Source organism: Manacus candei, unplaced genomic scaffold, assembly GCF_025592945.1.
Source record: "Manacus candei isolate 608988 ecotype Guabito, Panama unplaced genomic scaffold, ASM2559294v1 h1tg000064l, whole genome shotgun sequence".
NCBI classification, from domain to species: domain Eukaryota; kingdom Metazoa; phylum Chordata; class Aves; order Passeriformes; family Pipridae; genus Manacus; species Manacus candei.
In genome coordinates, this window is record NW_026138112.1 from 3,699,911 (window position 1) to 3,715,622 (window position 15,712).

Consider the following 15,712-nt stretch of genomic DNA (forward strand, 5'->3'; position numbering starts at 1 on the left):
CAAGGAGATTTAAGTGAAATCTTCTTTTTCATGATATGCCAGATGCAAAGCTGTGTTTTTGAACTAAAACCCATAGGAAATAAAAATAACATAAACTGTGATTTACAGCAAACCCTGTGCAAACCACATGTCCTTGGAGGGCTGAGGTCTAAGTGCTATCTTTAGTTTCTTTCTAACAAACAAACAAATTTAAAAATCCATCCAAATCTGTATGATTCCCTTTCTCCTGACTTCAGCCACGACACTCTAGAGTTAGCTGATTTGGGACAAGAAATCCTTCAATGAAGCAGAAAGAATTTATATATGGCCACTAAACATGGAAAAGTAAACATTTCAAGTGCCTCAGGCAGTTCTGATTACACAGCTTATCTGTGCACAGCAGGTTCATGGAGCCTAAACCAGAGCAGAAACTCTTAGTGACTACTCCATGGTGGACCTGGAGCTCTTGGCACCTGCTGTCTGTGCCACCGAGGGCTGAGTGTGAGAGCTGAAATAACCTTCCAGTGAGGTCCCCCTGGCTGGTGTGGCTCCCTTGTGGAGGAGCTCAGTGCTGCTCTTTCTGAACCTGTTCCTAGTGCTGGGACATCGATCATGCAATGACCTCTTCTCTATCAGGGCTGTCAGGGGTCTCGGGCCTGGCATGTCCTGGGGAGCACCATGAGTGAGGCCTTGAACAGAACTGCCATGGTCTCATGTCCTGGTGGGGGGAGTCTCTCAGAGCGGGTTTGTGTGGGGTATCTTTGTTTTCAAATGAAGAAAATAAGCAGAGCTCTAAGCAAGGGGGTGGAGCATTACTCCAGGCAAGGGGCTTGGGGTTATATGGCCAGGGAATGAACACTCTCTGTTGAGTGTCCCACAGCCCCGCTGGAGGAGGTGCCTATGCGTCATCAGAGCAGGTATGACTTGTCACAGCGTGACACGCTGCAAAAGGCCATCAGATGAAGTTACAAACAAAATGCCAGCGGTGTTAAAGAGCAGAGGGCACACGTCACTGGCTGGACATGCAGGGCTGGGGGCTGGTTTTCCAGCTGCCAGCGGGGTGAGCACCCGACAAGGGCGCCAACGCTCGTTAGGGCCTGTGCTGACACGGCACACAGCTCCTTTCATCCTGCGACCCCAGAGAGTGCTGTGCTGGGCAAAATGGGAGCTGCCACCTTTAAACAAAGCATCTGTTTATTCTTGAAACAATTAGTGACGGCAGTTAGATCTTGAACTCGTTACTGAGCCCAAAACAATTATGATAAAAACAAGTTCCAGATGGGCTCAAAAGGAGTTGTTTTTGTCTTTACTGAATCAGAATGGATTCCATGTCTCCAAGTTCCTCTGGTATTTATGGACAGGAAACATGAATTACACACAATAATTTACAACAAACAAAAGAGATGAACACTGCAACAGCCCATTTATCTTTGCTCATGTGCCTTTTTGAGGTTTATGTGCTGTTTAACCCATGGGGAGAGATAATAGCTTTTTTCTTTGTTTTTTAACTCTCTGCTATTTTGGTTTGTATAAACTGAGACAGGAAGCTGTTGAGTTTCTGTTGCAGGGTTCTGTTTACCTGCAACTCCAGGCAAATGCTTGCATGTTCCTAAAAGTCACCCTGGAAATTGGGAAAACAAACCCAGAGGTAATAGGAGGGTCTAATACCGGTCTGTCACTGTGTACATGCAAAACTGTTCCCTTTCAGAAAATATATATATATTTTTAAACTGAAGTCCAAATGAAACCACAGCGGTGAGTGTGCAACATACTAGTTCTTCTTTCCCAGGAATGTTTTCTTGTGAGTTGGTTTGTGGATTGTAAATGTTTACAGTATGACAGGTTACTATCACTAGAAGCCTGCAGATGCAGAATGGGTAAATACTGTCCGGAAAAGAGCTGCCTCCAATACCATCACGTTTCAGTTCTTCCTGTGAATGATTTGTGCAAGACATGACTTGAACTGCTTCCAAAAGGAAGGAGAACCCAGCAGATGACAGGCAGCAGTGCATCACTGCTGCTCAGACCTGTGCTACATCTGCTTTGGGTCCCTGGGCAGAGGGAGCATGACAGAACAAGGCAGGAGGAAATCATCAAAGAAACTCCTGGGCAGTGTTTCTGTTCTGGCAGTACCCTCTTGCAGCTGAGACAAAGAATTTAGCTTTGCTTTTTCGGGTTTTTTTATCAGATTCTGTAATTCTATAGAAGGCATCGCTACAAAGATGTGTAATGCAAACTCAAATATGTGGCTGGACTGATGAGAACTTGTGAAAGGACATAATTCAAAAAACCCATAAAATGTGACACAGACTGTAATAAAGACTAAAGCTGCCCTGGGCATACTGTAGTGCATGAAGTCAGCTTGGCTGAGCTCCGATGGGAGTGAGATCATGGGCAGAAAGCAGCCTGGGAACCAGGGGTGACACTGGGATTTGTTTGGCCTCTTCCAGTGGGAGCTGGTGAGCTTCCCAATGCACTTCATCACTTCTCCCCCTTCCCCCACAAACCTTAGAAAAGAGGCCTTAAGTAGAAGCCTGGACAAGTAGAGTTCTCCAGTTTTGGCTGGCAAACAAGGGAAAAGAAGAAAATTGAGAAACTGATGCCTTTTTTTTAGATTTTATGCAATGTCTGTTTTGCACATAGTCCTCCACAGTGAATAAGTGGGATTGTCCATCTGGATTCTCATCTCTGGGGAGCTAGTGAGACTGAGCTCTAGGATGAAGGCCTTCCAGCAGAGAGGCTCCCAGTATTCATCTCCAGCCTTGATTCAATCAAGGGGCAGGAATTCTAGTGCTTGAATTCAGCTTCTGTCTGGCATCCCCACTCAGTGAGCACAGACAGGAAACCTCTAATTACCCACCCAAAGGAGCAGGATATTTATTCATGTATTTAATTCATTAGTCATTTATTGACTCTCAGTTCTTCAACTCCATTGCCCATCCTGCTGGGGCTGGGAGTTCTGTGGCACGCTGGAGGGCTGAGCTGCAGCAGCAGGGCATTTGGGCTGAAAGAGCCACATGAATATAGGCAGGCCTTTGCAGAGCTCCTGGCCCAATGAGTTTCCCTGAAAGCTCAGCTCTCCTCACCTCCTCAGAGCTGTCACATCTATCCCAGCTCCCACCAAAAGCCTGTAACAACACAGCCAAGCTTATTGACACTGCTGCAGTTCAAGTTCCATGTTCCCCCATGCTCAACTCCATTCCCAGGATCCCTATAACACAGCTACGATCTGAAGGAGTTTTCTCCTTTTCCCCAGCACAGTGACGTAGAGATGGCTCTCAGCACTGCAGTGCCTGGGGCGTTCAGGAACCCAGTCCCTGGTCTCACAGGCACCCACGGGACTCTCTCTTCTTCCCTCTCTCCCCCAATATGTTGCTTTAACCCCATGTCCTGTCATCTTCCAGCTGGGTTTTGTTCTTCATCAAAGGGCAGTCAGGGTGGAGGTGGTGGAAGACACAAAGACTCCCTCCCCCGCCAGTAATTTCATTTCCCATTTAAACTGAGGGTTTAAAGGGAAATCTCAGGGCTCATTAAGGCTCTGATGACAGCTTAACCCTCTCCTGCACAAACCCAACACGAGGCTCACTCCTTGTCTGAAACCAGGGTGGCTGTAACATTAGACCCGAGTCCTGAGCAGTGCAGGCAGCTCCGGAAAGCACAATCAGCACGAGTGGAGGATGTCAGGTTGCTGTCGTGTGTCGTGTCCTACAGGCGGCAGACGCTCCGCTCTCTCTTGAGGGCTGAATCCAAGTGCTGCTGCCGCTCCACAGAAAAACAGGAGCATCTGCTGGGACCACGCGTCCCTTGTGGTCTCAGCGACCTTGTGCGACCTTGACAGGCCGGGGCGATCTCGGGGAAGCGCCTCACTGCTTCCTCCAGGAAGCAGGAGAGGTTTGGCAGGAATTACTGACAACCCAAATCCCTTTGTGTCTTAGTGATGACAGGACTCTCCTGATGAGCGAAGCAGCCGGCACCGCCGCCCCTTCTCCCGGCCCGGCTCCCGCAGCGGGTCCCTCTCCCTCCAAACACACGGGTGTGCGGGAACAACACGCTGGCAGCCCCGGGCTCTCGGGGGGCCGCCGCGGGGGCCGGAGCTGAGCCGGGGTAGGAACTGGGCGGAGGCACCTCCGGGCAGGTCCCTGTGCCGGGACCCGGCGGCTCAGCCCGGGCACTGCCCCAACCGCGCAGCCCCACGAGCCCACCCAGGTCCCGGTGCTTCCCCCTTCTCTGCCGCTGACGGCCCGTCCTCAGGCCGCCCCCGACCCGCCTTTCATTCGGCCGCCGCCGTCATCGGCTTGGGGGGCGGTGCCCGGGGGCGCGTCCCACCCACGGGGGCGGTGCACGGGGCTCTCGGGGCGGCACACGGGTCCGTCCCTCAGGCGGGTCCGTCCCTCAGGCGGGTCCGTCCCTCAGGCGGGTCCGTCCCCCACGGCCCGTTCCGTCCGCGGCGGGTCCGCTCGCGGTTGGCGGCGCGCGCGGGCCGGGGCCATGAGGCGCGCTCCCATTGGCCGGCGCGCGCAGCCTGTCGCGCGGGGATTGGCCGGGCGCGCCCCGCGGGGGGCGGGGCGTGGGGGGGCGTTAAAGGCGCCGCGTCCCCGCCCTGGAGCGGCGCGGCCATGGCGTACCAGGGCTTCGCGCAGGAGTACCTGGGCATGCCCGCCGTGACCCGCGCGTACACCACCGCCTGCGTGCTCACCACCGCCGCCGTGGTGAGCGGGGACCCCGCCGGGGGGCAGGGCGTGGAGGGTTTGGGGGGGAAGCAGGGGGCTAGCTGAGGGCGGCGGGTGATGGCAGCTGCTCTGCCTGTCTCCCACAGCAGCTGGAGTTCATCACCCCCTTCCAGCTGTACTTCAACCCCGACCTCATCTTCAGGAAGTTCCAGGTGAGGCCCTGCCCGGGATTTGGGGCCCTCGTGCCCCTTCACGGCGAGGGATGGATGTGACAGGCCAGGCCGTGCGTGTCCCACTCCCCAGGGTGGACAGGGAGTGCTGTGTCATCCCAAGGGGTTCCTTTCCCACTACTCCAGCCTTCCCTGACCAGTGTGGGCTGGGTCACCGGCACAGTGTGCCTTCTTGTCACAGGCACCTGGATGGAGACAGCTCCTTCCAGCCTTTCCCTGCCACACACCATCTTGACATTTCCTTTTTTCCTTTACTCAAAGCCCATCTCCCCCTTCTCTGTGACACTGGAGCAGTGTGGGAGCTGCTGTCAGGCTGAGTAGGGAAGGCTTTATTGTAGAGGGGCATGAACAGTGATTTACTTTGGCCCTGGGTGCTGAATTGTAGTTGTTCATCCTTTCCAGAAATGTAGAGAAATCTTTCCCACACCTGAGAAGGGGAGACACTCTGATGTGAGCAGTGAAGGGAGGTCCCACACAAGGGTGGGGTGGAGCTGTCTGGTGTCCTGGGGTAGTTGTGAGTGGACAGGTGCATGACTGGGCATCCCCCCTGGATAGGGCAATGGGCTGCTCTACATGTGACAGGGAGAGACCTCTCTGTCCACCTCCTTTTCTCTCTCCTCTCTCTTTTTCAGATATGGAGGCTGATCACCAACTTCCTCTTTTTTGGGCCCCTGGGATTCAGTTTCTTTTTCAACATGATATTTCTGTATCCTTTGGTCTCAGTGAAGCTCTCTGCTCCCATTTTGGCTTAGATGCAATTCCCCCCCATCCATCTTCCTCCCCACGCTGACTTGCCTTGGCAGCAGTTTGGGGCTGTCGGTTCTTCCCTTGGCTCTTTTGGTCTGAATTGAAGCCATTCCCCTGACAACTGTGCCCCCCTCCTGCCCCTCCATCTCTGCTTGCTGTCGGGCAGCCCTTACTAAAAGGCTGAGGGAGCTGGCAGTGCTGCTGTGGCTCGTGCTGGAGAGCAGTGCCCGTTCCTGGGGTGAGCTCTGGCTGGAGCACAGCAGGTGCTTCTTTCTTTCCCTGGGATCAGTGGTATGAGGCGAAGCTTGCACTGTTCTGCTTGGGGGCTTGGACACCTGGCTGACAGCTTCTTGGGATGAAATAGCTTGCAGTGGCTTATTCCCCCAAAAGTCACGCTGTGGGGACACAGGGTGGCCAGCTGTTAATTTCCTATACTGCAACCCCTCCCTTCTCTCCTACTCCAGGTACAGGTACTGCCGCATGCTCGAAGAAGGCTCCTTCCGTGGAAGGACGGCTGACTTTGTCTTCATGTTCCTCTTCGGAGGGTTTCTCATGACAGTATCCTTTGGAGTTGATTGAGGCTCTTTGGTGTCTTCTGAGATGCTGTTGGTAGCGTAGGGCTTGTCTGCTACCTCTCTACATCCCAGTTGTGTTGTGTGGAGCAGGTATCTGCCTGCTGAGCAGCACAGCTGGTTTGTGAACCTTCTTGGTGCCGTGGGGCAGAGGGCCCTGTTGTGCCCTAGGCCTGCCAGGCTCATGCCCTGTGGTGTGGGAGAGCTGAGCATGTGGTGGAGATGCAGCGTCTTGCCGTATGGCACAGCTTGTGCTCCTTGTCTTGCCCAGCCTTGTCTTGGCCTGTGCCTCACCCAGTGTGCTGAGAGCAGAAGCAAAATACAGGGAAAGCTGCCCTTGATTGTGTTGGTGTCTGCAGAAGTGCTGGTGCACCTGGCAAGGGGCTGGGCTGCCTCATCCCCAAAGAGGACATGTGGCAGTGTGCTGGGGAAGCTCAGCCTGAAAGGAGGCCACGTTATGCTCTGAGAACCTGTCCAGCTGTGACAGGGCCACTGTCTGAGCTCTGGTGAGTGGAGCACAGCTACAATTGCATGAAGTCTGCTCAGGAAAGTGAGTGCAGCTGAAGGCAAGAACACAGGGCCATGAGGACAAGGAGTGGGATGTCCCCATACTATTGTCAGCACATCAGGCAGCACGAGCCCAGCACTCTGTCCTTGCTGGAGACATCATCACGCATCTTAAGAAGTTCTTTTCATGACAAAGTATCTCCCTCCCAAGCATAAACATTCTCTGAATGTCTTCTGCTGTCTTATGCAGATGGCTTAGAGCAGTGCTCTACTCACAGAGCTCTGCATGAAGCTGTGTGAGCTCTCATGGCTCTCGGCCACCCTTGGGCGTTTGGCCAGGCAGTCTCCAGGTGCCTGCAGCACCCATGTACTTGGCCATAGGTGAATTTGGAGTCCAACTACAACAAGGGCAGGGGAATTTTTTGCCTCTGTCTGTCTCCTTGTGTTCTGGAGAAGAGGACTGTGAATTGCAAGAGCCATCTCACTGCTGAAATTCTTCTGTAGAAGGCAGATACTGGATGCAAGCTAGTTGTTAATATGTGCCACTGTCTCAAGTGCTGTAAGGCTGTGAAGGCCCTTCTTTGAAGGCCATTTTGATGTTCCCTTTGTAAAGGTGACTACATGAGCTCCCTGGTCTCTAGTGCTTGTAGACATCAGTTTAAGGAGTGAGCAATCTGTACATACTGTTCCAGAGTGTCTTGTTCCGGAGTGGCAGGGAGGGACATATGTGCAGGGAGGGTGGTGGTCAGTACATCTCAGGCAGCTCAGGAAAGGTTTGGTGGCATGGGCAGTGATCAGCTGCCTCAGTTTGGGTTTCCTAGTCACAAGGCACCCTGTGCTTCCTGGAGGTGGTACACAGGGCAGGTAGGTTTTTCCTTGACTCCGTAGTTCCCAGCTATTTGGACTCTTTGCCAGCCTGTTTTTCCTGGGCCAGGCTTTCACCATCATGCTGGTGTATGTGTGGAGTCGCAGGAATCCTTATATCCGCATGAACTTCTTTGGGCTTCTTAACTTCCAGGCCCCCTTCTTGCCCTGGGTCCTGATGGGATTCTCTCTGCTCCTGGGCAACTCCATCATCATTGACTTGCTGGGTAAGTCAAAGCTGGTGTGTGCTGGGAAACAGGGCACTTTGCAGCCACAGTGCTCTGTTCTCATAGGTGCTACTGGGGCACTGGCACCTCCTCTGGGTTTCACATTACTGAAGATAGTGGGTTTCCTAAAGAGAGCTCACTAGGGTTGCTGGGTGGCTCTTGCTTGTGACCTGCTTTTTGACGTGTCTTCCCCAGAGGCAGAAGTTGGGTGAGCTCTGCCTGATGCTCCTGCTGTGTCTGGTCTCCTGGGTGTCTGGTGCTGCTTTCAGGCTGATGGGCTCCCTGCCTGCTTCTGTGCTGATCACAGCAAAGTGCAGCACCACGGCTCTGGTGGGAGCTGGGCCTGGGTACAACAGCTGAGGGATTCCCGGAGCTTTATCCTGCTTAAGCTCCCAGTAGCTCTGGTTCAGCTGGCACAGGAGTCACAGCTGTGCCTGACCTTGGTGGCTTCTCTCCCCAGGGATTGCAGTGGGTCACATCTATTATTTCTTGGAAGATGTTTTCCCCAACCAGCCTGGAGGAAAGAAGTTGCTGTTAACCCCTGGCTTTCTGTAAGTAAAGCTGATTCCTTCTGGGCTTTGCTGTGTTGCTTCCCAACCTGGGTCACTTCCATAGCAAACTGTGGTCTGTGACCACGTGGGGTGACCACAGGACACAACTGCATGCTGACAGCACCTCAGCTCCACAGTTCATGCCTCTGCTGCATTATTTGCATGTTATATACATGTGTACACAGGGCCCATACAGTAGTTGCTGATACCTTCAGCTTTGCTAGTAGAACTGTTCTTATTGCTTGTGGAAATGCTAGATGCAGGTAGGATTTTTTTCTGATGTATTTTTGTAGTTTAGGAAAGCAGAATATGTTCTGCCTCATGCACTGAGGATCAAATCTGACCTAGAGATCAAGGAAGGAGAGGTACTGTCATCGTTGCAAAAGAACAGTTGGTGGTGGCACAATAGGCTGGTGGCTGTGGCTCACAGCCAAACCACCTGGAGGGCCAGGGTGTTCCTAGAAGGGCTGGGGGGTGTATCATCCTCAGCCCACTTTCCTAACCTGCCTGCTTGGTGGGATGGGCATGTCCCTTGCCAGGAAGATGGTATTTGACACACCTGAAGAGGATCCCAACTATAACCCTCTGCCTGAGGATCGTCCAGACCACCAACCCAGAGGCCAAGACCAGAATGAGCAGCATCCACAGTAACACAGGGGACTTCTTCATGTGGCCAGATTCCTCTCTTCCGGCTGGACTGCTGCTGTGGCCCAGAGATCCCACTGGAATAACACCAGTTGCCATTCCAACGTGTAACATGTCACTGTCTGTCTGGGTAACCCATCCTCCCCTTGTACCGAGCGGATCCACAGAGCTTTGCACGTGAGAACTGATGAATACTAAAGTGTTCTAGGGACAGGGACTGAAGCTGTGACAGCTCCTCAGTTACTCAGTGGGGAATAAGTGTCAAATGGGGTGTTAAACCAATTACTCCTTCTCTTTCTGTTAATGACTTGCTGTGTGCCAGGTCACTCTTGCCCTCTGTACAAAGACTAATGCACCTGGCCCTCACTGTTGTGAGACCTCTTTGTGGGCTTTCAATGAAGTAGTACTGTACCATGGTAGAATGCAGCTCAGCCTCTTCCTCTCCTTTACCCCACTCCTTTTTTGGTGGTTGTTTCCAAAGAGTCTTTACATTAAAGTCTTTATTTTTCGGCTGTGTGTCCATTTCTGCCAGGGGCAGAGGCAGCAATCCAGCAGGAATTTGCTCAAAACTGCCAGGTTGCTTGGGCTTTTCTTTTCTGGTGGGCAGTGCAAGGTTCAGTCTAGCTGGAAGATGTCCTTCCCCTCTGCTGTCAGCTGGGCTGCAGAGGATGACAAGGGGTGTGGGGGGTGTCTAATGGGAGAAAGGGGTGCCTGGGAAAGGACAGGGGACTGAGCTGGACACTTGATCCAGGCAGTGACTGGAAGCAGCACTTGACACTGGTAATAAAGACTCTCTGCACCTGCAGTGTAATTCCACTGTTGTTGAATTTTTTAGTTCTGAGACTTAAACATCTGAGTCTCAGGGGAAAACTAAACAAACTAGTCCCTACCCTGACAGCTGTGCTAAATGGATTTGACCATTCTTGCTAATGCAGTGCACACTGTGCTCGTACCAGACCTCAAAGCCTTTGGAGTAAATCTGCAAATGTATCTTGGTAACGTTGCTTCTGCTTAGACAAACTTGCCAACCACCACCAAACTATGAAGAGAAGTATGAGTACCCAGCATCCAATTAAGAATTATGTGGGAACCTTGTGGCAAACGAATATTGAACCACACCTCCCACACTCTCCTCCTCTGTGACTTTCCTGTGAAAACACTATTTCATATCAAAAATAAGATATCATTTGAACAAGCTCTTCTGCTGCACCTGTGTTTCCCTCTCAGAAGAGGCTGAAAGACCCATACAGGTGATTGTTTGTTCTAGAAGACACAGTGGTGCTAAGGGCTAAGCAGTGTCAGACTCAACAGGTACTTGCTGTGTACCTTGCTCACGACCTAATGACACAGAGCTGGTGCCTCAGTCCCTGGAAAGTCTGTCTTTGCAGTCTGCAGAAATGCTTTTAGCTGGGATACCAGATTAACCTAAGGAGTTGTAACTGTAGAGCAAAAAAGCTGCTCCTGGCTGTTCCCCAATGGTCCTAATAATACATGGAGAAAGCTGGCTGAAGTTCCCATCTTTCTGGGAATTGGTCCCTCTGACTGTCTGCCTTGCCCCTGGCTGCTTGGAGGGACAATTCCTACAGCCTCTCTGGGACTGGAGAAGCAGAGGGACATGCTGAAGTCCTTGTGTGCCCATACCTTGTTGTGAACTTTAGGATTAGGTAACCACAAGCTTCACAGCAATCAAAAAAACTGCATCACAGTTCCTAGTTTAAGGCTACAGCAGTTTCACACTTGTTTTAGTCAAATGCCCTAAAGAGGCTGCTGGCAGAAGTCCTTGGTCATATAACAAAGGGAGGCTCAACTGTTCTCAGGCAGACTTCAAGTTTTTATGTCCATGAGACAAAATGTGTGTCATAAGGGAGGCTGAGATGCACCAGGAGTCCCAGGTTTTGTCTTACTTACTTAAATAACCTTTCAACCTCTCGAATAAGGAGTAATGAATAGAGTACCACTCTGGCACGGGAGCCTAGGACAAGACTGAATAATATTATTCCTAAATTGCAAGTTTTTGGTTTCTGCAGACTAACATCTGGAAAAAGTTGCCTCCCACCCAGGAATCAGAACTGGCTCTGTTATTACTCAAGTCTAAACATGATAAATTAAGGCCAAAAAGTGTTTTTTGACTGTGCTAGCAGTGTGGGTGGACCAGCAAGGATCATAAAACCTATGGCTTTATCATAAAGGCCTGAGCATAACTGTCAGGCTGCCAGCAAAATCTGTCCTGCTTGCAACACTCATCAGTTCTGGCAGTGAACGATAGGAACTCCATCAAAGAGCAGGTGCACCTCAATAGCCAGATAGATTCCAATTGCTTTTTAAGCAAACTTGGATTTTTTTTTTTTTAATCTCACTTCAATGGATCTTGTTTTTAAACTCCCCAGGGAAAGACAGGTTGTTTCTAGGTATGCAAAATCCTGACACTGCAGTGCTAAGGGTGTTCAAGACACCCACTTTGCTCTGGGTGCTCTGGGTGCTGCAACTGGCAGCGACATGTGCTGACAGTGACCACAGCAAAGCCCCTGGCTGCAGAGAAGCTGCAGTCTCAGTGACTGCAGGTTTCACCTGCTCTACCAGTTCAGAGACTTTGATGTTTTTCAGATGCAATCTTTACAGAAAACAGGGTTCACCCCACACCAGGTGACAGAAAGGACCGTTAAAGTCTGTGATTTCAGTTAAACTGTTCTACCTTGTCAAGTAAACCAGCTGAACACCTCACTGAGTTCATTACAGACTGTGCCAAGTGTGGTAGCAGACCAATCCTTTAGAGAGTTTGTTAGCTGCTTCTAGTTTTAAGTCTCATTCTAGCTTTCTCCTGCAGCAAAAGGTCTTGGGCTGTTTTACCTGTTAAACAAAGCACTCAGGAAAACTGAATGCAAGTGAGTGTTCAGCATTATACCCAAAAGCTCACAACTTCTCTGTCCTGGGAAACAGGGCTGCTGTCCCCCCTTTGGTCAGCCCCGCCCACCACTGCCGGCCACAGGATCCAAACCCGTTACAAATGAGGATTCCTCGCAGGGAAAAGGTGCCAGCACAGAAACCTCTGGCTGCCCACGGAGTACCCAGGCTGCGACACACACTGCACCTGAAAGCCAAAGCTCACAAGCTTTCTGTCCCGGGAAACAGGGCTGCTGTCCCCCCTTTGGTCAGCCCCGTCCACCATTGCCGGCTCGCCCCCCCAAAACCCGATACAAATGAGGATCCCTCACAGGGACAAGGTGCCAGTACAGAAAGGCCTGGCTGCCCACTGAGTGCCCAGGCTGCGCCACACACTGCACCTGAAAGCCAAAGCTCACAACCTTTCTGTCCTGGGAAACAGGGCTGCTGTTCCCCCTTTGGTCAGCCCTGCCTGCCACTGCCAGCCACCCGATCCAAACCCTTTAGAAATGAGGATTCCTCGCAGGGAAAAGGTGCCAGCACAGAATCCTTAGGCTGCCCACGGAGTGCCCAGGCTGCGCCACACACTGCACCTGAAAGCCAAAGCTCACAAGCTTTCTGTCCTGGGAAACAGGGCTGCTGTCCCCCCTTTGGTCAGCCCTGCCCACCATTGCCGGCTCGCCTCCCCACAAACCCGATCCAAATGAGGATTCCTCGCAGGGAAAAGGTGCCAGCAGAGAATCCTCTGGCTACCCACGGAGTGCCCAGGCTGCGCCACACACTGCACCTGAAAGCCAAGTCTCACAAGTTTTCTGTCCTGGGAAACAGGGCTGCTGTCCCCCCTTTGGTCATAACCGCCCGCCATTGCCGGCTCACACCCCCAAACCCATTCCAAGTGAAAATTCCTCGCAGGGAAAAGGTGCCAGCACAGAAACCTCTGGCTGCCCACGGAGTGCCCAGGCTGCGCCACACACTGCACCTGAAAGCCAAAGCTCACAGGCTTTCTGTCCTGGGAAACTGGGCTGCTGTCCCAATGTTTCTTGCAAATCCCACCTTCCTGCCTTTGCCAAGTTAGGCAATATCAGCCTTTCCTTGGTTTTGAGAAGTTTCCTTTCTTTTGAAAAAAGCAGGATAATTCCAAGTACTGTCTGCCAAGCATAAGCAGGTGGGTGACAGAAGGCAGTGGGGTGTAAGACCTGCTGGTACCCCAGCTTTTCCCTTTGCCTCTTCCTGACCTGGTTGCTGTTTGTCCTGCCAGGCCAGGGATCCTGAATCCCTCCAAGGGTCCTGGAATTGATGAACTAGAGGTGTAACTGAGGCTGGGTTTTACCCCAATTAAAGAGGAGTTGCTGAACCAGCCCAGCATATGGAACCTCTGCCCTCATAGAGCAACTGGGAACAACTAAGGGGTTTTACAGAAATGCCAGTAGGATGAGTAGGTTTGGATGAGCTTTCCCAGCAGCCAATGCCCTGCTATGTCTGCCTACAGATCTGTTTTCTGTCTGTATTTCCTGCAGCCGACTCCAAGCAGAATGGGATGGTGTCTTAAAAGCTGGTGGGGTGGGAAAGGGGAAGATCTGTGTTAATTTACAGTTCCACAAGATTATCCTTTCAGTCTGTTTTACTTTTGGAGTGTGAAGAACAAGGGGAAGTGGGGTGCAGTGGGGAACCAGTGGAATGCACCAGGCAACTAAAACTAAACTGGACAATGCTTTTCTCTTTTTCCTTCTTTTCTTTTCCCCGTTCCTACAGAAACTATGTGAAGGATAATTTTAATGTGTGGGAGACGATAAGAGAGAGAGCAGTGGGAATGTTCTAAGAGTTTTTACACATTTGTTTCACAGTCTGACTGCCCCTACTCAGAAAAAGTCCCTAGTATTAAAATACCAATGGACATCATGGAGCAGGAACCTTTCCTAAGTGATAGCAAACCTGCCGACAGTGAGTAGAACTAACCTCTCGCATGCCTGCTTGACTCTGACTTGCACTACAAATATAGATCTATATATTTAGAGTGATTTTTTTATTTTTTAATCTTTCCTTTTACTTGAGAAGCACTTTTTCTTGTTCTATTTTTTTCTCTCTTTTTTAATTTCCAGGCCTCTGCTTAATGACAGATTTTGCTTTTGTGAGCTTTTTGTTTTGTTTGTATTTTTTTTTCCTTTGCTGGTTACAAAATCAATGTTGTTTCTTCTGGTGCCTCCAGCTTAAGTGCTTTTCTCCAGCTCCTGACAGGCCTCCTGGCCACCCACTCTCTCCTCTCCTCTCCTCTCCTCTCCTCTCCTCTCCTCTCCTCTCCTCTCCTCTCCTCTCCTCTCCTCTCCTCTCCTCTCCTCTCCTCTCCTCTCCTCTCCTCTCCTCTCCTCTCCTCTCCTCTCCTCTCCTCTCCTCTCCTCTCCTCTCCTCTCCTCTCCTCTCCTCTCCTCTCCTCTCCTCTCCTCTCCTCTCCGAACCTCTCCTCTCCTCTCCTCTCCTCTCCGAACCTCTCCTCTCCTCTCCGAACCTCTCCTCTCCGAACCTCTCCTCTCCTCTCCGAACCTCTCCTCTCCTCTCCGAACCTCTCCTCTCCTCTCCTCTCCTCTCCTCTCCTCTCCGAACCTCTCCTCTCCGAACCTCTCCTCTCCGAACCTCTCCGAACCTCTCCGAACCTCTCCGAACCTCTCCGAACCTCTCCTCTCCGAACCTCTCCGAACCTCTCCGAACCTCTCCTCTCCCCTCCCCCTTGGTGTTAACCTGCTGATGGTGGGATTTATTTTTTTCCTCTGAGTCTGGTGTTCTGGATTTGCAGCGCTGTCCTGTCACTGTTTGTTTCCTTAGGTGCCAAGCAGTTGCAAAAAAAATCAGCACTTAACAGAGTAATTAATTATTTGTGTCATTAAGCTGCCCAGGGAGGGATCAGTTGGTCATTAACTTATTTCCCTTCTTAGATGATTTGCTTTTTTTTTTTTTTTGGCCATTTTTTTAACCTTTTTTTAATTACTGCAAAGAAAAATGAATATTTTTCCTGCAGCAGGAAACGTATAGTTGTGAATAGTTCTACCTCTTATTTCTAGATGCCAGGCTTTCTGTAAAAAATGTATTGTACCATATATAATGTGATTTTTACAGAAAAACAAACCCACCACACCACAATCTCCAGGACGTGGCACAGGGCTGGATCGGTTCCATTAACACCTTCTGCTCCGAAGCATCTGGCTGTTTTAGGGTTATGTTGGTTTTATGGGGTTTATTTTTTATGAGTAATCTTTGCTGTGAAGGAGACGGGATGTGATCTGCATCCTCCTGCATCCCACACCATCATCTGTGGAATTTACCCGAAATCTTGGCTACTCAGCTTCTCATCCCCAGACCCGGCAATGCAGCAGGACCGAGCAGGCCAGGCACGGGCATCCCAGGATTTTGGGGTGGAACCAAGTGAGCAATCACCTCAGGGGAGGATTTTCTCTCCGTACCGTGTTTATACTGGTGTGTGCATCTAAACAAGCCTTTGGGAAACTGGGTTTCACCAGGACATGAGGGAACACACTAAAAGCTTCGTCCAAAAATTAAAATAAGAAGAAAGAATCCCCGAGCTGTCCAGGTGAATTCCCTGATGGAGACAACCCCACTGCAGAGGAAGGGCACGTGCTGCTGCTTGGTCCCTGTGAAACCAAAGTTCCTGTTGGTGAAGTCGAGAGCATTTTCTGATGGTGCTGAGGCCTTAAATGCCAAATTTTAGCATCTGTTCCCACGAAGGAGCCATCACCTCCGTACATCCCCCCCTCACTCTCAAGGGGTCTTCGCTTCTGTTTCCATGAAAGCTGTGTTGTATGTCACAGGAACGCAGCTGAAACCTGCTCT

The 15,712-nt window shown here is 51.1% G+C and overlaps 1 protein-coding gene across 2 annotated transcripts; it reads left to right on the forward strand.

Moving 5' to 3' along the window:
- Positions 1 to 4,538: 4,538 nt before the first annotated feature.
- On the forward strand, positions 4,539 to 9,504 carry LOC127479037 (derlin-2-like). 2 transcript variants are annotated; one of them, XM_051805520.1, is made up of 7 exons: positions 4,539 to 4,688; positions 4,796 to 4,861; positions 5,512 to 5,585; positions 6,091 to 6,184; positions 7,601 to 7,796; positions 8,257 to 8,347; positions 8,887 to 9,504. In XM_051805520.1, exons 1-7 carry the CDS (start codon positions 4,596 to 4,598, stop codon positions 8,996 to 8,998), a joined length of 726 nt encoding a protein of 241 aa, XP_051661480.1. In that variant the 5' UTR covers positions 4,539 to 4,595; the 3' UTR covers positions 8,999 to 9,504. The 2 variants fall into 2 exon arrangements, with proteins under 2 accessions (XP_051661480.1, XP_051661481.1); XM_051805521.1 differs by having other exon boundaries at positions 4,550 to 4,688; positions 4,799 to 4,861.
- The last annotated feature ends 6,208 nt before the right edge of the window (positions 9,505 to 15,712 follow it).

Bases quoted from the DNA above. Each gene is read 5' to 3' on its own strand.
- LOC127479037 (XM_051805520.1), top strand. From the start codon at position 4,596: ATGGCGTACCAGGGCTTCGCGCAGGAGTACCTGGGCATGCCCGCCGTG. The intron at 7,797-8,256 runs GTAAGTCAAAGC...TTCTCTCCCCAG, and splicing joins CATCATCATTGACTTGCTGG to GGATTGCAGTGGGTCACATC. The intron at 8,348-8,886 runs GTAAGTAAAGCT...GTCCCTTGCCAG, and splicing joins CTGTTAACCCCTGGCTTTCT to GAAGATGGTATTTGACACAC.